Source organism: Nuphar pumila, chromosome 6, assembly GCF_984573655.1.
Source record: "Nuphar pumila chromosome 6, dmNupPumi1.hap1.1, whole genome shotgun sequence".
In the NCBI taxonomy this organism is placed as follows: domain Eukaryota; kingdom Viridiplantae; phylum Streptophyta; class Magnoliopsida; order Nymphaeales; family Nymphaeaceae; genus Nuphar; species Nuphar pumila.
The window spans coordinates 54,596,014-54,618,599 of record NC_143254.1 but is presented as its reverse complement, the minus strand read 5'-3'; the positions used below and the strand labels follow the sequence as shown (position 1 = coordinate 54,618,599).

At 36.5% G+C, this 22,586-nt stretch overlaps 1 protein-coding gene and 1 pseudogene across 2 annotated transcripts; one reads left to right on the top strand and one right to left on the bottom strand.

The window, feature by feature from the left end:
* The first annotated feature begins 7,593 nt into the window (after positions 1 to 7,593).
* On the top strand, positions 7,594 to 11,533 carry LOC149834873 (uncharacterized; annotated as a pseudogene). The gene is made up of 7 exons (XR_016432803.1): positions 7,594 to 7,934; positions 8,047 to 8,226; positions 8,712 to 8,885; positions 8,967 to 9,137; positions 9,401 to 9,555; positions 9,863 to 9,992; positions 11,117 to 11,533. The product of XR_016432803.1 is annotated as an uncharacterized LOC149834873 (transcript).
* Positions 11,534 to 14,913: 3,380 nt separating this feature from the next.
* CLT2 (CRT (chloroquine-resistance transporter)-like transporter 2) lies at positions 14,914 to 21,341 on the bottom strand. Its single transcript, XM_090011598.1, has 10 exons — positions 20,918 to 21,341; positions 19,708 to 19,853; positions 19,393 to 19,430; positions 18,804 to 18,919; positions 18,007 to 18,106; positions 17,881 to 17,916; positions 17,674 to 17,724; positions 17,400 to 17,523; positions 17,082 to 17,207; positions 14,914 to 15,324 (listed from the first exon to the last, which is right to left on the bottom strand). Exons 1-10 carry the CDS (start codon positions 21,262 to 21,264, stop codon positions 15,170 to 15,172), a joined length of 1,239 nt encoding a protein of 412 aa, XP_089867724.1. The 5' UTR covers positions 21,265 to 21,341; the 3' UTR covers positions 14,914 to 15,169.
* Positions 21,342 to 22,586: the final 1,245 nt, after the last annotated feature.

The following is a 22,586-nucleotide window of genomic DNA, read 5'->3' as shown; positions in this document are numbered from 1 at the left end:
TTGAAACTCAAGTCAGGCCCAAATTTGACATATAATTTCATAAACTATACCTTATCGGTTTAATAATCGAACCTCATGGGCTCAATCCAGATAATTAATCAGATTCATTGTAACCAAACCCCGACCTTATAGGATTAGGTATGGGTCGTGATCGGGTCATACCCGATTTGTTGACACCTCTATTTATATCTGACCCAACTTATACCCAAACCTAGCATCTCATACAGGTTTACAATTTTAGTCACATACAAACCCGAATCTGAGCCTGACAAGATTGGGATCGAATGCAATTTTTAGACCCGTTTCAAAAGTGAGCCCGATGAAAGCCTACCCAAACTAACCCAACTGCAGCCTCACCCGAAACCATGTCTCTCTTAGTAAATATCGTGAGATATCGCCTGTTTTTGTTAACATTTGTTTTCATTTATTTAAAGCCCCCTCTCAACCGAGCCCTGACCCCATTCTCTCTCACTCACATACATATCACTCCCACCGTGCCCGAAAGATTCTGGCATGATACTTTTGTCCGATCAAACCATCGGTGGTGAGTCTCTTGTTGTCCTCTTATTCTTCCTTCCCTTATCCTCCTCCTCCTCCTCTTCTTTCTTCTTTTGTTATGTCCTGTATTTTTGTGCCCACTGTAGGGATGGAAGTAGACCGGGAGAAACGGAGAATGGAACGGAGATGGATGTTAAAATCAAAACCCATGCGGGGATGAACTTACTCATGCTCTGCCCGCCTTGCCCCTCCCCAATCCCAATTAAAAAAAATATTATTATACCCTTATACATATTATAAAATCTTATATATATATATATTCCTATCCCTAACATAAAACTCTTTCTCGAATCTCTTCTCTTTTTTTTCTCTCATTTCTCTAACAAGTCATGTGAGCTCACATTTCTCTCCTTTCCTTCATTTCCTTCTTTTAATGGTGGAAGGTGAAAGGTGACCGCAACAAAAGGATTGAGAAAATAGAGTCTTGCCCCCGCCTCGCCCCGTTTGGACCAAAGATGGAGGACACAAAACGAAAAATGAACTAGGGATGAAGGTTAAAATCAAAACCTGTGTGGGGATGAAAAGCAAAATTTTGAAACAGGGCGAGAGTGGCGACCTTCCCCCTCTGCCTCCGCCCTGCTCCACTGCCATCCCTAGTCCACAAGAAAAGGGCCTCAGGTTGGGTCCTTTGTTGATTGACTAGCTGTGTTATGACCGGAAAAGGGCCTTCCCTAAGACCCTTTTCAATCATCTATCCAATTTGTCAGGAAAGGGCAAGATTAAAACCATTTTCTGGCTATTTCTTTGCAATTGGATGGTGATGGGGATTTGCTTTTTATGTTATTGTTGTGTATAGAAAATGCAATTTTTTTCTTGTGTTTTGGTATTCTCTACTAACATTATTCTAAGATTTATATGGTTTGTAATTAAATAAATAAATCTGTGGAGTTAGTAGAGAGACATAGAATGAAATTTGGTATATAGGAAATAGGGTCAATTGATTGAGTGATTGGTATTTCTCTAAAACTTAAGATAGGTTGTGGTACTTTTAGATTGGTCTACTTGTTTCATAGTTTGTTGATCATGGCAACATAATACCAATTTCTGTTCTTGGCCATTTGTAATGCTCTTTTGCTAATACCATTTTGATATATATTGTTTGAAATTGAGTAAGTAAATTTGTCTACTTGACATAGAGATTTCTATTATTTTTGTAACTCTTGTGGTCAATGGTGCTCTTTTAGTTGATAACTCTTGCATATTTGATGTTTGATACTTCTTAGATATCGTGAGTGGAATTGAAAATAAATTTTATATTTTTTCATGTCAAATTTAATTATATAATTAATTTATTTTTATTTTTTTTAGATTATTTAAGAAAAATATTTGTTTTATATATTTTTCTTGAGATTTTGCCAAAAAAACTCAAGAAATATTCAGAAAGTTGAAAATCTCATGAGAAATTCACAGCCGAGAAATTATTGTTTTAGACTTTTGTCACTAAGAGTATGACTTTGCCTTCTTCAAGGTGGATCTTTGTGACAAATATTGGTGAGATTTAGAAAAAAATTATGAAAAAAATGTAAGAAATTATCAAAAAGTTTAAAATGATATTTACAAAATCTCACAATTTTATCTTTTATCATAAAATATCACGAGAAAATCTTCTAATTCTTTGCTATAATGCCCCCAACAATTTGACTAAAAAATTTTAGAATAAATTTTTCTTCTTCTTTTCTTCACAGCGGAATAATGATTAATTTATCTGGTCAAACCGTTGGGCGAGTTACAGGGTATAACGAATCATGATACCTTTGCAATATTTGATACCATTAATAAATGATATGTTCAAAAATTATTACAAACTTATAAATAAAATATCAAAAGGTCAATCGGAGTTATACAGGATCACAATGTTGAATCTAATGGCTTTGCTTGCAACGACGTCCGCAATTGTCAGATATTTTTAATTGCTACCTGAAAAATAATAATTCAGATGGGGCCAGACTACTCTCCGTCTGAGTAAGAAGCATAATATCAATATGAATGTACTCAGTGTCATGTGTACAAACATGCCTCACATTCGAATAATGATAATGAAATAATACAATTTTATAAGAGTTCCATGATAGTCATCCAATGCAAGCAATTCATGGTGCGGTACATAAGGAAAACATTACTGAAATATGCTTCACATAAATGAACTACAATTATATCATAACAAAAGCAGCATTAAGCAGTGTATGTACTTAAAGACATCTAAAAGTGAGTTAGCTTTATATTTCTCTTGTTAAGTATCATGTGGTACGCACAAGCATTCGACATTGTAGCAGTCCGAGACCACACGGGGGTCTATTATGCTTTTTCAATTAAAATTAATACTTCATGTGACTAGCCGTACAGATACTCAAAGGAGACGGTTCACGACCGAGAGAGTACTCTCCAATGGCAACAAGAAATAAGATGCAGTAACTTCTGCAGAAGACTTAGATCTACCACATAGGACACACTGGTAGTCTTGGCCTCCTAAATCTGAGGACTGGGGACCAGGTGAGATGCCTTGATTTCACGAAAATATAACTGTCCCATGGAGCTTGTACCATCTATCATCACCAAGGTAGAACATGGGTCTGGTAACATACATCGTCTTTCAGGTGTATCCAGAACCCTAAAAAATTGCTAACATATACCGTCTTTTAGGTATACCCAGAATCTCGAGAAACCAGTAACATATACCGTCTTTCAGGTATACCCAGAATCCTGCAGATAGGTTATTTGTGCATATATTAAGTTTTGTTTATTTCTTTGTGAGAGTTATTGCACCACACAGGATTTCCAAAATCCTAAACCCCCACTCGGGGTGATCAGGTGTATGCACATTACCAATCTTAGTGCCCAATAGGCACCACCAAAATTTTCAAAATTATGGCTCAAATCCGATCCAAGTACCTGTACTTGAATTAATTTAAATATTAATTCTTAATTAGAGTGTATGCATCGTATCCCACTGATCATGTCAACACATGACATGTCTCAAGTACGAAAATTCAGGAGTGTTCATATAACCTTACAAGGGTTCTGAGGAACCACAACCTTTGTCTCGAACTGAAACTGGTTAAGTTAGAGAATTCTATACAGTCCTGCAACAGGACAAAAACTAGTCGCATGTTGTAACAGACATATCTCCTATGATACAGTTTAAAATAAATCAATTAAATACACCAAATTCAAGTATAGAATGTGTAGATCAAGAACAAGTGCTAATTCATATTTTTCAAATTTGTATTCTAGGAGATACAAATGTCCTTCCGAAACAGGTCAGATTAGAACATCAGTATCGTCCTACAAATAAGACAAAATTAGTCTCATATTGCAATAGACATATCTTTTAGGATGCATATTCAAATAAATGCACCATATTCAAATACAGAATGTGTAGATCAAGATCAAGTACTCATTCATATTTTTAGATTTGTCTTCTAGGAGATACAAATATTTTTCTGAAACAGGCTGGATTAGATCATCAATACAATCTTGCAAACAAGACAAAATTAGTCCTCTATTGCAATGGACATATCTCTTAGGATACAGATTCAAATAAATCAAATAAATATACCATATTCAAGTACATAATGTTTAGATCAAGATCAAGTGCTCATTCATATTTTTTGGAATTGTCTTCTAGGAGATACAGATGTTCTTCTGAAACAAGTCGGATTAGATCATCAGTACAGTCCTGCAAACATGATAGAACTAGTCCCCTATTGCAATGGATATATCTCCTAGGATATAGATTCAAATAAATTAAATAAATACACCATATTAAAGTACAGAATGTGTAGATTAAGATCAATTGCTAATTTATATTTTTTGGATTTATTTTCTAGGAGATACAAATGTTCTTCCAAAATAGGTCGAATTAGAACATCTGCACAGTCCTACAAACAGGACATAATTAGTTCCTTATTGCAATGAACATATCTCCTAGGATATGAATCCAAATAAAACAAATAAATATACTAAATCAAAGTTTAAAATATATAGATTAGGATAGAATCTTTTTTGGAGGTTTTTGATTAAGATACGAGGGCAATCCAGTCATTTTTTTGAGACTGGTCGGTATAAACACATAACACCGGACACACACATAGAGATATAAGGCTCCCTACCTCTTCCGATGAGTCGAGTCACCAAATACTCTTACACAGTTTGGCCGCATCTACATTTGCATGCCTTCCTCCGATGGTTCCTTCGTCTAGCAACTCTCGTATGATTGATAGCACGATCAGAAAAATGATAGAAAGGAGGAAGAAGGAAGAGAGGATGAGAGAACTCAATAAAGATGAGAAATATAAGACGGAGACTCAATCAGAAAATTGTGTATTTCACTTTTTTGGCAAGTCACAAATTTCCCTTTTTATCTTTTTGGTTCACGGCTGATATTTTTAAACTCTTGAAACCATCTTTCCTCAACCACAATTCAATATTATCGTTTTTTATAAAGCTATCAAAAATGATAATTCTTGTTTTGCCCTCTCTCCTCATTCACGCTTATACAACTTTTTATCTATTTGATTCCTCAATCTCATTTTCCCTCTTGCCCTTCCTTCCATCTATGCACACATGTCAATCACTAAAATCGTGGAGGTGAGAGCAAGATTAGCTAACTACCTCATTCAAACTTTCATCTTTTTTTTTACCTTATCTTAATCCTATCTTGACTCCTTTAGAGGAAAATCGTGTGCTAGATGCCAACATTTTCTCCTCTTTCTAAAAATCAAGTTTCTAAATGTTAAAACCCCAATTTAAGTTTCTCATTTTTTTGAATATTCGTCTAGCTTATCTCTTTCATAATATAATTCACCAATTGAATTTCAGATTTTTTTTTGTAAAAAAAGGAATCAATAGAATTAAAAAGCAAAAACCCATGTGCAAGGGGGGATTTAAACCTGAGTCATTCCCTAAATATGCAACGAACCACTCCACTACACTATGTTTTGTTTCGTTTTAAATAGAATCTTCTTTGTTTTACTTATACACGTGTAAGCTTTATGTGTTTTTGTCAAAAAAGCACATGTTTCTTTATTAAGCCATGCACATAGGTGTGGTGGGATTTGAACTCTTGTCAACTCTTAAAGAGGCAAGGTGTGGTGGGATTTGAACTCTTGTCAACTCTTAAAGAGGCAACGAACCTCTCCACAACACCAATTCATTTTTTATTGCAAGTTTTGTCTAATTTAATTTAAATATACTCTTATTCAGGTTTTCTCCAATGGGTCTCGAGTTTTTGGATTTTGAGTTCTCAAATATTACACATTTATAGAATCTTTTAATTGGTTTTCAGATCTTGATTGGGGTTATACGATATTTGGATCTATTAGGATCCAATTGAGTTTTGGATCCATCTGAGATCTGAATCTACTTGCCATATCCGATTCCAAATACCAGATCCATATAATCTTTTTTTGGATCCAAGATCTATTTAGACCAAATCCATTTGAAAAATATCATATTATCATATTTATTTCCAAGAAATTTTACTTTTATTTATTTTGATAATTCCCAAAAAAAAACAGGTTTTACATTTGCCATTGTTCTTTTCATTTTTTTTCTTTTTTAACATAAAGCCTTATCCCCTCTAGAGTTGTTAACGGGTTGGGTACCCCTTGACTCATCAGGCTGAGCCCGAGCTTGCCCAAATAACTAATTGTCAGGTTTGAATTTGGGTTCAGATTTTTCCATGTCACGAAACTGAAATCTCAAACCCGGACCATATGATTTCAGAAGTTTACTTTTACTTAAAATAAATATAAAACACTCTCATCAGGTTGGGTACTCAACAAAAAATATAATCCAAACCCGACCCACATATTGCTCGGGTTGACCTGAATATTATTAGTGTTGGCACTTTTTATGCCCATACCCATAAATTCAGGTTCGGATAGAATACTTGATACAAACCCGACTCATTGACAGCCCTATGGCTCAACCTAAAGTGAGCCTTCATACTCTCTCTCTCTCTCTCTCAAAATCTAGCATGGATGTCATTTGCAGACCGGTGAAGGCCACGATTTTCCGGTGTGGCATCTAGCCATTGGCACCAGTGAGCCTCTATCTATCTATCTATCTACCCCTATGCTCTTTCTCCCCATCTACTGTTCTTCGTTTTATTTGTGACATGTAACAAGTTATGGATTGTCTTTGGAGTAGGACTGTGAAGGGGTTTTGTTTTTGTTTTGACGATTGTGTACGGAAGAGAAGAATGGAGGTTTGACTTTATTACTGTGAAGGTGTAAGCAAGGTGGAAGGAGTTGGGTTCTATTTATGGGGGCTAGAAAGTTTAAGGAACTGGAATGAGTTAGAAACTTTGAATATTGAATGGGCAAAATCTGTGTTGAGAAGATGTCAAAAAATTTGAATGGTTGCTTTTGGACGGAGCTCTTCTATAGCTTAAGTGGACATGTTCTTTAGAATGAGTTTGATGATATGATCGTCTGTTTTGCATTTTTTTAATGTAAAGTTTAATTGTGTAATTAGTCTGTTTTTATTTGATTTTTTAAATCTGTTAAGATCTATTGATGAATTATTTTATTATTTTGGTTTTTGATAAAAAATAAAAAATTAACAAAATGTGCTTCACAAGAAATTTAGAGCCGAGAAATTGTTGTTTTAAACTTTTGTCACTATGCATGGGATATGACAGGACTTGGGTATGAGCTTAATGCAATGGGTGTGAGAATCAATTTTGAAAATCTTGTGATTTTATCGCGAGAGCTTTCAAATCATAATATCATGCTTTTATTGCGAAATTAGCACATTATTAACGTGGTATTTGTATGTGTATTTATTTTCTTATATTTGTAATGTTCATATATTTTTATTTGTTTTTCTTACATATGTTATATTTAAATATATCAGTAATTCCCAAGATTTGTCCGAGAGAAACAAAAATGTTAATTTATCGCTAGATCGAGATTTGTGATTATGCCTTCTCTCTCTCTCTCTCCCCTCTCTCTCTCTCTCTCTCACACACACACACACACACCAGTTCTGCAGCAAACTTATCTCAAGACATAGGTTTTTCTTTTCAGGATTTTGGGGTGTTAACGACATCGTCGTCGCGAATGAACTTGGTTCAGAGGCATAGGTTCAAGTTCATGGAGGTAACAGAGGAGCAACCAACTCCCCCCAAAGCAGACACTGACCATGAGGAGATAGTTACGAGGTATGTAGTTATATTGATTTAATTTTGATCCCCACATGGAATTCTTAACTATTTTCAGAGTTATATATGTTTTTGCATCGTTGGATGTCTTGAGTTTGCTCTTATACCAATTGGGCCTCTCTCTCAGAGACGCCCCGAAATTGGTGGGTTTGCTCAAAGAAATGAAGGATTGGATACTGTCAGGAGTAAAGTTCAATCACTCATCGAGAAGGTTTCCTTATTAAATGATTTTAATTAAAAATGGTAGTTTGAGTTCGATTGGCTTTGATTGATTTATTAGTTAATTTATTTGGTTTTTGGTGGATGGTTACAATTGGTGCCAGGTTAAGGAGAATTGCTTCCCAACTGGGGAGGGGATAAGCTACCTTGATGCCAAGCACTTGTTGCTCCTCCACTATTGCCAATCGATTGTTTACTACTCGCTTCTTATTGCCAGGGGTCTCTCAGTCTGCGATCACCCCGTCGTCCACAGCCTCATGGAGTCGAGATTGTTCTTGGAGAAGGTCTGGTTGAGATTCCTTTTAGTACAATCTTTTTGAGTTATTAGTGGGTAAATGCACCCTATTTTACGATCTACTTGTTTTCCAGTGCCCAAATATTTTGATGCCTAATTTTCTCCCTTCACGTGCTCAATTTGTTTAGTTTTCGAGAAGAGGCTATTGATCATTGAAGTCAATTTGCAGCACGATTACTTTCACAAATTTAGGACTCATGCTTTTACGCTCTTTGCTTTTGTTCAATCTTCTTTAAATATATATATTAAACTTTCAGCATTGTTTTGTTAGAGCATTTACATAAAACATTGAATTCAAGCCACTCATCTTTTAAGCAATTAAATTGTCGATTCAGTTTTGTTCATTATGGTTACATCTGCCCACGTGATTGTCTATATACACAATCAATCATGCTCATATTAATACAAGTTTGCATGTTTTCTAACCTGTTATATTGTTTCACAAATATTGAATTTGGTAACTTACTTCTATAGGTTTGTCCTATCGATAAAAAACTTCAATATCAAGTTGAGAAATTGGTAAGAGCTGCTAATAGTGGATCTACAAAAGTGGCACCTGATGGGAAGGAAAGTGAGGATAAGGATGATCTGTTGAAATATAAGCCTAACCCGGATATGATTGTCAGTAAGATGGATCAGGATGCTCAGGTAACTTTGGCATATCCTCTGTCAGTTTTTGTGATTTACAATAAAACTGTTCTGGTTGTAACTTTTGATGTTCACATTTAGGATGGAAAAGGTGTATATCGTCCTCCTATGTTCGTTCCTACTAGCATGGATGAAGGGAAAAGCTCAAAACATAAGAGGATGGAGCTGAGAAAGGAGAAAGAAGCAGTGAGGCAAGCTTCACATAGTTCCTTCATGAAAGAAATGTTGAACGAGTTTGAAGGAAAACCAGAAGTAAATCTTTCATCATTGAGCTTTTACTTATCATTATTGCTCTCTCTCTCTCTCTCTCTCTCTCTCTCTCTCTCTCTCTCTCTCTCTCACACACACACACACACACACACACACACACACACACATTTCTTTGTTTTATGATTAAGCTTGGGTATGAACAATTTGGAGTCCTGCCCAAGACCCATGGCTCAGATAATGCCTGCTATTATCCAGGCATCACACAACGCATTATGTGTAATTTTATTACTGTAATTTATTGACAGGTGAGAACTAGCGGTTGGTACGAAAGTAGGGATTTTGTCAGAGAGAAGGCAAAGTTGGAAGGGCATGGACGCATAGAGGAAGAAAACTTTATACGTGTTCCATATTCTAAGGAAGAAAAAAATAAAATAAAGCAACTGAATCGTGCTAGAAATGGGTATGAAGATAACATTATCCAGATGACAAACTCTATGTTTACAGCACAATTAAATATTCATATCTGTTCACATGCTTCTTTTCATCAACTCTGTTTTATTTGTTAATATGTTTCTTTTTTTACTATTCCCTTTTTTATGCCCTTTTGTGATTTGTAAAGATAACAAACTATATAATTGCAGGTTATATTAAAAAGTTGAGTTAAATACGACATGAATTTCTTTTCTCAGTATAAAATGTTTCTTAGTTCCCTTTTGATTAATGGCTTTTATTACTTTTTTTTTCTCTGTTTTTCCCTTTTTCCCTAGGTTGCTTGGATTGGTGGATGATTTTTATCATGAAGTTTCTGGTTTGTTACCTGCCGAAGAGAAGGGGGTTAAGCAGAAGACAGACTATGCCAATGTTAGCAAAAGAAAGAAAGGTTTTAGCAAACGCAAGGTATATCTTCCATGTGACATTATTTAAAAAAACATGCAAATTCTTTCAGACAATGAGTTTGCTAATATGTACTAAAACTTGAGCATATTGGACTTGTATCGTGTCTTTTTTCGAGGTCAATTTACCATTTTAGGAGAATGGATTATTATGAAGAGTTTGTCATCTGACTTGGATATGAATCAGTCACTTCCCTAACAACTGGTTACAGTTGGTTTTGTAATAAGTCAAGACTCTCAAACAAAATAGATTTAGTAATGCTATTTTTGCATGATCTTGTCATGAGTTTTCGACCGTGTGTGATACTGGTGTTTGTAGTTACAGTGGTTGGCAGCTCATAATGGAACCTAGACATATTCTGAGCCTGATTTAGAAGCAAAGAACTGCACTGAATAACATGGGCCATAAATCATATGATTTTTCTATCCACGTTGTTGTTAAGCTTATAGACTTTTTTGTTATATTGGCAATTTCTAAACATGTGCATATAAATGCTGCTTGCACCAAATGTTCTTAAGCCGCTACTAAGAGATGGAGACAATGCTAATTCATGTCACAAATATACTTTGTAATCCAGCTTGTACTAGGTATGTTTCTTGTCTGCTCATTGATACTTTTGATGTCTTTTCTTTTCCTGTTTTACAGTGCCATGTTTCTTTTTGGTAGTTGATTTAGCTTGATTGTTGTCACTGTGAATCTCTTTTTCTATCCAAAATTGAAACTGTTGACATCAAAGTAGTTTTTGGTATTAGGATGAAAAGTGGAGATAGAAGCAACTTTTGATACTAATAGAGATCCAATTTTGTTCACTGATTCTAGAGAGGAAACTTGATCTGTGTAAAGTGATACATGAACATATGCACGGTTCCATGTTCCTGCAACGAAATCAGGTTTTCAGTTCTGCTTTCTTTTTATGCTGGTTGGAGCCTTAAAGCCGCTTACATTTTATTCTGTTTACTAGAGTAAGAAGCTCTCTCGCATCCACCCCTAGCTCCACAACTGACCTACACAAGTGTGAAACTTTTGGTTATCATATGTGTTCTCTGGTGCTGCAGTTTCTTTGTTCATTGTATTGGAATCTATCCTTGTACAGTCTTTTATAATGACAATCTGTCTTGTCACTGTAGAGGATGTGATGAAATAGTAGCTCGTGGGAACTGAGATGCACGGTTAACTGTTAAAGAGAAGCGGATGGATACAACATATGTGAGGAGTGTTACAAATGATTCTGGCTGCAGTTCACCACATACGACGAACTCAGAGTTAGTTTTTCTCATTCTATTCATTTCATTGTATTGAATAAAAGCCATCATCTTGGAATACATAGGCTGAGCCAGAACCATTGCAGCTGACCAGCAGTTATGAACTTTTTAATGTTTATTTTTCATAGTTGGTTGCGGATGAGTGGATTCTATACTCTCAAATATTGTTACATCCCACAGCTCCTGTCTGGTCCAGGCATTTTGTGAACTTAAACAAGTATGATAGCATTTTTTTTGTTTCTGTAAACCTTTGTTCCATTGTTTAAATTAATTCATGGAAAACCTCTCAAGATTCTAGCCTGACATTTTTCTTGGGGTGGTGGGACTGATTAATTTAGGGGCTGTTTGTTACATGGCACTAGGGTGGAAAACCTTTTGCCATGAAAGGAGCAAAATGAATGGAAAGTCATTCACGGCTGAACTTTGCCATGAGAGTGGTTCTCTGCAGGCCCCACAGGATGTTTCTGCCTTAGATTTCCATTTCACCACGAGTGAAACAGGGCCACTTTCACCTGAAAGTGGGCCTCCTTCCCATTGGTGTTCCCAGGTTCTCTGATTATTGATGTTAAAGTTTTGGAATTAAAACTCTCTAACCATGGACTACTAAGATGATGGGGTTGTCCTGAAGAGTGCTCGGACAGGGGTGGACATTGGGCTAGGTAGCCCATCTGTATTGGAAATTGTTGTATATTAACTCAGGAACCTTCATAATACTAAAGTAGCATTGTTCATTTTCTCATTAGCTGCAAGCAAGGTTGTGTTTGAATGTTCAGATTTCAAGCTCGGATTTGAGATCTGAAGATTAGCGATACGCATATCTGTGGCCCGAAATGGAAGCCCCAGGTTCTCATACAAACTGCATCCAAAGGATCTCAGCAAACACTAGCCACTAGTTAACCACAATGTGGGACTCTTAGATTCCTGTTTAGTGGAATGATGATGCAGTATACTTCTGTTATTATGATATCCCTTCATGGTTTTTATTGTCGGCCTCCCTAAGACTGGATCTGGATCTGGATCTTGGCGGTATGAGAAGATTTCCAACAAGGTGGAACTCAAGGGTGCACTTGAATACCACGGATTGTAGATCCTTTATCAAATATAGTGTGGGGCCTAGACAAAGACTCTAGGTAGACAAACTCTGAGTCTCAAATTCCCCTTGGATTCCAAATCCAAGTTTGAGATCCAAGCATTCAAAATGCAACCTAAAACTCCAAAAGTTTACCACATGATACAACCTTAAACAAGGTATAATCACTAGGCCGCAAATTCTCAATTTCCCATTGTGCATTACAGATAATATACTAAGGATTGTTGAATACAAACTTGAGAAATCATTGCTTTTATTAAGACCAAATTCAAATTCGGTAGCAATATGTCTCTGGATCCTCAGAAGAAGCCACACATAATGTAACCATTTGTTGTCAAATATAAAGATTGAGAAAGCCCATTGAACCTTGGCGAGCCCATGGGTCAGAATTAAGAGGCAATTACATCCAAGTCCGGGAAAATAATTTCTAGCAAACAAAGCAGTGAAAACGATGAAAGGCTGAATATCTTAGCAAAGTATTTTTTTTTTACCTACTAAAATGTGTACAATATTTCAAAATGTATTTGATGATAAGAACAAGAAAATTTTGCTGCAGGGAATACTCCAGGAGAGCCCGGCTTGGATGGGCCCAAGCCTTGTCAGGTCAAGACCCATGGCTCAGACCCACCTTTATGTATAATTGAGTTCAGTTAACGCTAGGCTCCAAAGAATCTTTTCTTTTTTCTTTTTTCTTTTTTCTTTTTTCAAGTCAAGATGGGAGATAACCGGAGCGGGATCAGGTGATCGGGGCGATCACTCTGATTACCTAAACAACCAATCTCATCAAAATATGCAAAGCCTTGTAGTTGTAGCAAACAAAACATGGATCCTGCAAGGATGCTCCCACGAGATTGGTTGCAATGGCCTGTGGTTGTTGGATTTTTTTTCAAGATCCTGTGATTGTTAATCACAATCACAACGATTTCTAAAGGTTAGTGAAACATGAGAAGAGTACAAGTTATGATTGTGATTGCCAACTGTGATTGTTTTAAAAGTTGGTCACAACAATAACCTTATGACCAACAATCACAACTTTTTACTTTCTCAGCTCTGATTGTTCATCTCCACCTGTGACCAAAGCAAACATGCCCAAAGTGATCTCCACAATAGCTTCATCCCTTCTTGAAATAACCCCTGTAGAACCTGAGACCCCTCAATTATGATAGCTTGACTAAAAGTCCAATCTGATCTACCGTTTTGCCGTTGGGGCCAGGTAAAGCCCAACAGCACATGCAGCCCAAACCTTGCCCACACCCCACATGTTTGATTTGATATTTTGCATTGCCCAAGCTGCACACCCAAAGCTAGGGCTGGGAAACAAGGAGCAGTTTTAACATGAACTTCTTGACTAGGGCTGGGAAACGAGACAAGCAGCTTGCTGTTTGGCTCAACTCAGCTCGTGAAAAGTTCAGTTTGGCTCAATAAGCCGAGCCACAAGCTAGCTCAAATAGGTATCCAAGCTGAAGATGAATAGGGGAAGCTCGCTCGGCTTGTTAATATAAATTATATGCTTTATACATGCATAATATATATTATATATTATAAAATTTTAAAAAGCACTTAATTTTTTTTTAAGAAAACAAGCCAGCTCACAAAGCTCAGCTCATAACGAGCTCAGGCTCTGCTTGGCTCGAGACGAGCTCATGAGCTGAGTCTGAACAGATTTTCACCCTTAAAGAGCTCCCGAACAGACCCAATTCAGCTCGTTTACCAGCCCTACCTAAAGCCCAGTAGGCCACCCAGCGGGCCAGCCCCTTGTCACTAAAATCTGGGTTGGGTCCCAAAGTAGTTTCTTTATAACAAGTCCTATTGGAACAGGTGGACCCTCGTCTTTTTTATTTTTTTCCTTTTTTTCATTAAAATCCAAATTAAACGTGATTCACAAGAGAAGGTAGTGGATTCCAGGAATTGAATTCAATCCCCAAAACCCAACACATTGAGTCCTAAAGTAGCTTCTTTATAATGAATCTTATTAGAGACAATGCACTCATGTTTGATTTTAGAAGAGGGAAAACAGCAAAGACACATCACTACGCACTTATATTTTATTTTAGAAGAGGTTAAACAGCAAACTCAAACTCACTGAGAAATCACAACACTGAATTCTGAAAGCTTCAGAAGAATTAGTTCACCACAATCCAGAGATAAATTTACCACCATTGTCGAACGGACTTGGTTAATCAAATTAGCACCACATATAGCCAAAGCTCAAGTACAAGCTTGGTTAATCGTAAGTGAATTTAAACGAGCTTTAACAGCTAAAACTAGTGCTTGAGATCAAGCTCGTTTAATTGACAGAGTTTACATATAAGCTTGAGCTGAGCTCGTTTAAAAAATAAATGACCTCAAGTCGAGCTTGAGCTACCCGGCTCCTTGTGGCAACCCTACATACCAATATGCTTGTTATTCGTAGACCTTGCTTAGTGCATCAGCCCTTTAAATACTTAAGTAAACATGTACTTTTCTTCAAAGTGATAAAATTTCCACTGAAAGGCGAATGGTGGTAAATGAAATCACTCTTCACCAGCATGAGTGTGCACGTGCGAAATTTCTGACAGCTTGTCCCTCAAAAAATGCAAAACGAGTGAATCAACTCAACAAAGAGACAGGAAACACACTACACATCTCAACATTTATTCAGGTTGAATAAACCTGATCAAGATCGACACTGACCAACTACTATAGAAGAACACTTTCCCCCCTTACACATCCTTGCAATGACCTTTAATGTTTATTTCCAAAAATTCAAAAAAAAATGTCTTCAATCACAATGGACTGTATCTTGAAAACAATGATTTGAAGAAATTGCTCAGACAACTTGATGTTAGTCAACATTGTACTTCCTTTTTCTTGGGTTTTGGAAGATTGTATAGCAACAAACCCGATACTAGTATGATAGTTCCAATAGCAAAAAATGGGGTCAGCATAGCACCTCCGGGGATCCAAGGCAAAGGAAGTGAAAGGATGTAAATGGAAAGCGGCACTGCAGAGAAATGAGAACATTAGTTCCTAAAATTATAGCATATGCATATCAAATTATTTATTTATTTAGTATTTATATTTACAGTCCACATCTACATATTTATTCACTTGTTTATATTTATATTTATAGTCCATATCAATGTCTTAGACATCATCCAATATTGAGTTGACTTGACTTGAAAAAACTGAACTCAATCCTGCCTACAGGTATTTGGAAAAACAATGCACCTAGGCAACTCAAGTATTCAGCAGGGTCGGTTTGTTATCTGCTCCATAATCATGGTAGGTATCCCATAATGAGCCAAAATGGCAAATGATCCTTCAAGTCTACTGAAATGCTACCTCAGTTATTTGTAGTCATCATGCATTACTAGCATATCATCATTCCTTAGCTTGTCGTTCAAGAGTTGAGTCCAGCTTCTACTTGTCAGCTAACTCAAGCAACCAGTGTCAAGTTCATGCCAGTTACCAAATGTGCATTTCGCATGCACACAAGCACCTGCATGTATATATAGAGCAGTCAACGGGTTGGGTATCCAACCTATCATGGTGTACCTGAACCCGCCCAAATAACAAGTTGTCAGATTCGGTTTTGGGTTTGAGTTTTGCCGGGTCAACAAAATGAAATCCCAAACCCAAATCAGCATAATATCAAGAGCATACTTTCACTAAGGGTCGGATATCAGTAAAAAATAATAACCCAAATCCAGCCCACATATTACTCAGGTCGGGTTCGGGTCGACTGAAATAATATTCAGGTCTGCATCCTTTATGCCCATACCCAGATATTTGGGTTCACGTCAGGTCGGGTCAGGTACCCAATACAAAACTTGACCCGTTGCATATATTGAAAATATATTTGGCACTATTTGCAATAGCGCGTTATCTACTAGATTCCATTCATAAAATATTAGTTGCAGGTGTTTTTTGCTTAATCTGAAACCACCTTTCAATGCTTGTTTACTAAAAAAACATGCTTTGAATCAAATTACTTTTTATGAAAAAACTGCCCTTTTTAATACAAGTTCTGTTGCAATATAGACCGTGATTTGTCAATTATCTAAAAAAAAAACTATCTTAACATAAAAAAATAAGCCTATGGTACCTAGACACTCCATTTTGCCCTCCGTACCCATGTCGACATGTGTATTCCCGTGTCGACACACATCGACACCGAGACATGCCATTTTACCATCCCTACATACAAGTTTGTATTCAATTTATAATTTATAATTATATTTTCAGTTTATAACTTCAAATTTTCAGTATATAATATATATTTTAGATATAGCATATATATTTAGACTATATTCAGTTTATTTTGAATTTATTTTATATTTATATGATATATATAGCTGTGTCCCTGTACCCACCTTTTTTGAAATTACCGTATCGTACCCTCTGTACCCGTACCCGTACCCGCACCTGCACCCGTACCCAGGTGACATAGAATTAAGCTATATCTAGATTACAACTTTTGGGTTTTTTAGCTGCAAACCATGCAATAAAATACTAAAAAAATTAACAGGGTTTACTAGATAGTATGGAACACTTGAAACTTGAAAGTACCAAATGTGTGTGTTGCTGCGAAAATGAGGAACGAAATTTCAAATTCCAACACATGGTGACCAACTGGTTTGCCATTGTCTAAGCTACCATGATGCAAGAGTTCTAAAAGTTTGGTTATCTAATTGCTCAACTAATTTACTATGTAATATATAACAACAATGATTAAAGAATCAAAATCAAAGGTAATACCTGATAGAGTTATTGAAAGTGAAGCAACCAGGGCAGAAGAAGTCTTTAGAAGATTAAGCAAGGAAATATTGAACGCAATATTCACGCACATGAAAAGCAAGGGAAGCACAGGAGCTCCTTCACAGCCTGAAAGTGTGATAATAATTCCAATGAATTTGGAAATACCAAAGAATAAATGGATGAGAATATGATCATAGAAATAAAGAATATAGTGATAACTGATAACTACTCTATATTGCACATTTTTACCTCTGACTGATGACCTGTACATTGAGAGAGAGAGAGAGAGAGCAACAAAACTATAACTATCTAACTTGCCTGCTACATTTGCTTCTGCATTGACAAAGCAAGCAGCACCACTTGCCACATATGCAGGAAGCTCAGCAAATGAAATGCCCCTCAGGTTTGATAAGAAGGGAAGAAGAAAAAACACAAAAAGTGCCTAATTTGCAAAGAGAGAGACAAAAAGGATCAGAATGACACCAACAAAAAGTGAGATCTATTCACAATAGAACATACAACTCAATCATATGCTTCCACTTCTCTTCAAGCATAATGAACACAAAACTTTTTACTGATTAACAATATTCACCTGGAACCCAGACCCGAATGAGTTGACAACAAATAAGTCAAGAGGTTTTCCCTGCACTCAAATGTGGCAAACATTAGGAAATCTTGATCAGAAAGGCAAGCAATAGTATTTTCTGCACAACGTACAGCATGGAAATACAGTGACATGGTTGCTTTCCTACACTGTGAGTTTAGGAATATATACAGGAAATTGGATAGGGAAGCATACCTTTAGATGTTTTGCAGCATCAATAAAAACAAACTCCTGAAACATAACATAAAATTTTAAGTTTTACTCTTTTTTATTCTACAGTAGAAAATTTCTGAATAAAGAGAGACTAACATGAGTTGCAACCTTGAGAATTGATGCACCTGCTTGAAATGCAGATGAAGCTACCATCAATGCTGGCCATATAACCTTTATTTGGGACAGCAACTGGCCATCATTTGCCCCACTGCAATACAGGAGATATTGAAGAATGTCATCTAGTTGATCTTCAAAGCAAATTAGATAACCACATCTGATGGATGAATCAACTAGGTGATAGATGACCATTCAGAACTCAAATGAATTAAATACTTCAAGCGAAATTAGTCCTAGCAGGTGTACATCATATAAACTGATAAAACAAGAGAAGTCACCATGTTTGAGTAAGAGGCAAATGAGTTCACAGCCAACATAGCATTTACACGGTTTGTTAGTGGCGAACATGCAGTGGAATTCACTTACGATCCCCTAATAGGAGTTACAGTGGGAACCTTTGTAAATGATTGATCTGATTCTGCCTAGTCAGGGCAATGATTCTATGTATATATAATCTATGGAACCCATTTTGCAGCAGAAACCTTACTCTGCAAGTCCGAACACAACTTACAAGAAACACAAAGGGATGCTGTGAACAATTTAAATGAAGTGATTCTTGATACCAGAGGCCCCATTACAAGATTTTAAAAGAGAATTGCCAATCATTGACAGAATCATTACAGTATCTTATTGTGCACTGTGCACATCAAGAAAGAACCAAGGAAAAGAAAGTGTGTAGTGGAATCTGAACAAGCACAGAATGCTTCCAAGGAATCACCTTAAGCAAATATAAAAGTTTAACATTTACTTTAATCTAGGCAGCCAAATATCAGGTACAAAGTGTATACCTTGCAACAGCTACAATTACTCCAGCAGCTACAAGAAAGCAACCAACTATCTGGTTCAGAGCGTATCTTCTTCCCAGGATCAAAACAGAAAAGCAGAGCTGCCACACGAGGAATGTCTGCAAGAGAATGAATCATATTCCTAACAGTAAGCTCCTTTATTTCCTTCTTCATTTCCTTTCAAGTAAGCAGTGAGTGATACAAATAGGGGGATATAATTAGAGGGGTCATAAATCATACTCAAAAATCAAAATAGAGAAAATCAGAAGCCTCAACTACTCTTTATTAAATTTTCTACTGTATGACCTTCAACAATGTTCTTTCAAACATAGAATCAGGTTTTGGTGGTTATTAAGATCCAAGCAAACCAGAAACAGAAAGGGAAAGTGAATTACTGCATGATTTGAACATTAAGTTCAAGTAGAAATTGCAACATGGATCACACAGATAGAAACTACTAAAATGAAGTAGATAATGTGGGTACAATGAAGGAATATCTCGAAAGTCACAAAAGATAATTGCCTATGAATTCAATATAGATAAGAACTTTTCTTTTCTGTGATTGGACAAGTTAATTATAAATGAACATTACCTGCGACAATATGGGTATAGCTGGCCCAGGAAGCATTGCTGCCACACATATAAAGGAAAGAAGTTACAAATCAATGACTTTTTCCAAGACAAAATAATGCAGCAGATTCATTGGAAAAGTTCTCAAATTAATTATACATGTTTTTTTACTTACTATGAGTCATCAAAGATCTCAGCCAAACAAGGATTATTGTTGTAATAGATGTAAGAAATATTTTGTAAGTGAGTATTTAGTATTTACATTAGATTCTTGTGCAGGCGCAAGATATCCAAGTAATTAGATATTTGACGCATAGTTGAGTGTTTGATAGTATACCTCCTGCGGACATCCCTGCAGCCACTCCAAGAGCTTCTAGGAAACCAATTGCCATAAAGCGGTATTTAGGAATAGTAAGCATTTCTTTCGTAACAATTCCAAGGCGATGCCGGATATACAGAATAGAAAAATAAATAGCCACGTACCTGCATAAAGTAATGCCAGTGAAACATACGTGTGCGTGTGAGAAACACAACGGGATCCAGTAAAAGAGAATAGTAAATGCCAAATGGAGTGACAGGGAAGAAATCAAACAAATTAAGCAGTACAAGACAAGGAATCATGAGTGCCCGGAAAGTGGAAAAACTCAACCATAAAAGCACAAGGAATCTTGTGAAGGAAACTAATAGAAACTTGCAAAGAACCAGCAATATGAGTAATTCATTAGATGATTTGGATATAAAAGTTGGAATTATGTCAAAAATCAATTTCCCCACCCGGGAAGCCTCCTTCTGACCATGGTTTCAATTGTAAGAATGCCAGACATTAGGTGAAATTCACATTACCGTTTCCACAAGAAAAATGCTTTAACTTGTAGGTGAAAAAAATAAGGGAAAAAGAGTGTTGTATCGGACATATGGAAGCCGATCTACACCACTAAGAAGTATGATAAACAAATGCACAAACCCGAGCGGAAAATTGTGCAATGTTATGCTAACGATCCTAACTTATGACATATAAAGAAACAGGTCCCCATGCAAAGCCTGGTAAAACCCACAAACCACAGAGATCGATTCGCATGTCCCACCAAAAACCCATATATGTCGATGCACAACCGAAGACGCAGAAAAGAAGGAACATAAAAGCGGCAATATTTCACCAAATATCGCCTGAATTCTTCAATTGTTTGCATAGTCCGGGACTAAAGATTGATGTACCCATCATCAATTCACAGACAATCAAACGGGCGAATAGATCACTGAATCATTCCCCTACTCAACTATGCATTCTCTAAATTCAATGCATGTAACAACAATTGTGACGATCAATCACCACCAAAAGTGATATCCAAATGAAACTTTCCAATCAATTTCAATAGCTCTCATCAATTCCAATTAAAATTACAAGAACACCTCTCAGAGATAAAAAAAAAAACAGTGGTTTCTCCCCGACATTAAAAAGAAAACAACCAGAAGCCCAAAATGAATCAAGAATTTAGGAAAGAAAAAAAATGAGGAAGAATTCAGGATCGACGGCTAGACATGCATACCCGAAGGTGGTCATCTGGGCCATGAAGAAGGGATACTGCCGCATGGGAACGAGGGCCAGCTTGTAGAGCACCCGATTCGCCAGCGCTAGCGTTACAGTCACGGCGGACGCGATGAGAATCCGGTGGCCTCCGCCGCCGCCATCAGAGACGCCGGCCGGTTCCGCGATGGAAGCGTGGATTCCAGAAGAATCGGCCCGTCCGGGGGATTTCTTTCTCCTCCAAGCCCTGAACCTCCTGCCGAGGAGCCCCTCGGGTTGCCCGGTTCTGGGAATCGACGGCATAGATATCTTGGGGTGGAATCTGACGGTGGAGGGATAGAGAGCTAGGCTTGGCGCCAAGCCTGCCATGGGAGGGTTTGAATCGGTCACGGTCTGATCATAGCACCCAGCGGTATCTGAAACACCAGGAACAAGACGTTCTCCCACGTTCAGAGTCAAGGGGCATGTATATATCTATATATAAGTAATGGGTCGGTGCTAAACCGCGTCCAACACAGGGATGAGTTTTTATAAAGTTCAAAAAATCAACCGTCCAAAATCTTTGTAAATTTTTTAGATTCCAAAGGTATTTTTTTCATCAAAAACACATGATCCAGGTATGGATTCTTAGTAAATCAACCATGCCCAACACATTTATAAGGCCGGAACCGCATAGAAACTGAAAAACCCAGTTAACATGCGGTTTAGCACCGACCCATTACTCTCTCTCTCTCTCTCTCTCTCTCTCTCTATATATATATATATATATATATCAGCAATTGAATTCAATGGCAAATCCTCGTGCATTTTTTAAGAGGACACGAGACTGTATATAGACTTGCACAATTTTTTTTTTTGATATTTAGAATGAGAATCTGTTCCTTAAGATCAAAGACCTAGCCGTGCTGCGTCTGCTTGTCGTACTTATAGCCTAAAACTTCGGACATGTTTGGTTTAGTGAGAATCTGTTTTTTAGATTTGTCTTGTGTAGGACGCTTATGGTAGTCTCTCTCTCTCTCTCTCTCTCTTATAAGAATTCAAACATCTAACACCGCGTGCATCTTTTTATGACTTTATAAAATAGTAGTTTTAAAAGCCGATTCTTGGCATTTGAGCCATGATGTCAAAACAACCTGCGGAACATGTTTAAATATGAACCCAATTTAATATATTTATTATATATATTATAATAATTTATACTTCTAATCTAATTGGGAATATTTTTTTTTAATTATTAATAATTCTGACTTCATAAATGTGATTTACATGCTATGTTTAATAGGGATTAGCTTATGGATCATTGGAAACCAATGTATGTACTGTTTTTTTTTTTTCACAATGCAAAAATCAACTGCTGCACCAAAATGTATCGATACAAAAAAAAAAACGACCATGTTTTTTTTTGTTGAAAAACATGATTAAAAAATCAGTCCCTAACAAATCTACCTGCTAAACACATGGACTGCGTTAGATTGGGTCAAAATGGTTTTCATAATGAGATCTCAATTATATTGTAGATAAATATTATATATATATATATATATATATATATATATATATATATATATATATATATTTCTCTCAAGTTCCAAAGAATTATACTACAGAAAAGTAATTATGTGCTCTTAAAATTATTATTACTCTCAAAAGTGTCTCATTATTTCAATAAATTGAATGCCCCAGATATAGTT

Coding starts and splice junctions, on each gene's coding strand:
- CLT2 (XM_090011598.1), bottom strand. CDS start 21,264: ATGGCAGGCTTGGCGCCAAGCCTAGCTCTCTATCCCTCCACCGTCAGA. Junction 19,854..20,917: donor GCCCAGATGACCACCTTCGG/GTATGCATGTCT, acceptor TACTTTATGCAG/GTACGTGGCTATTTATTTTT. Junction 18,920..19,392: donor CTATACCCATATTGTCGCAG/GTAATGTTCATT, acceptor ATTCTCTTGCAG/ACATTCCTCGTGTGGCAGCT.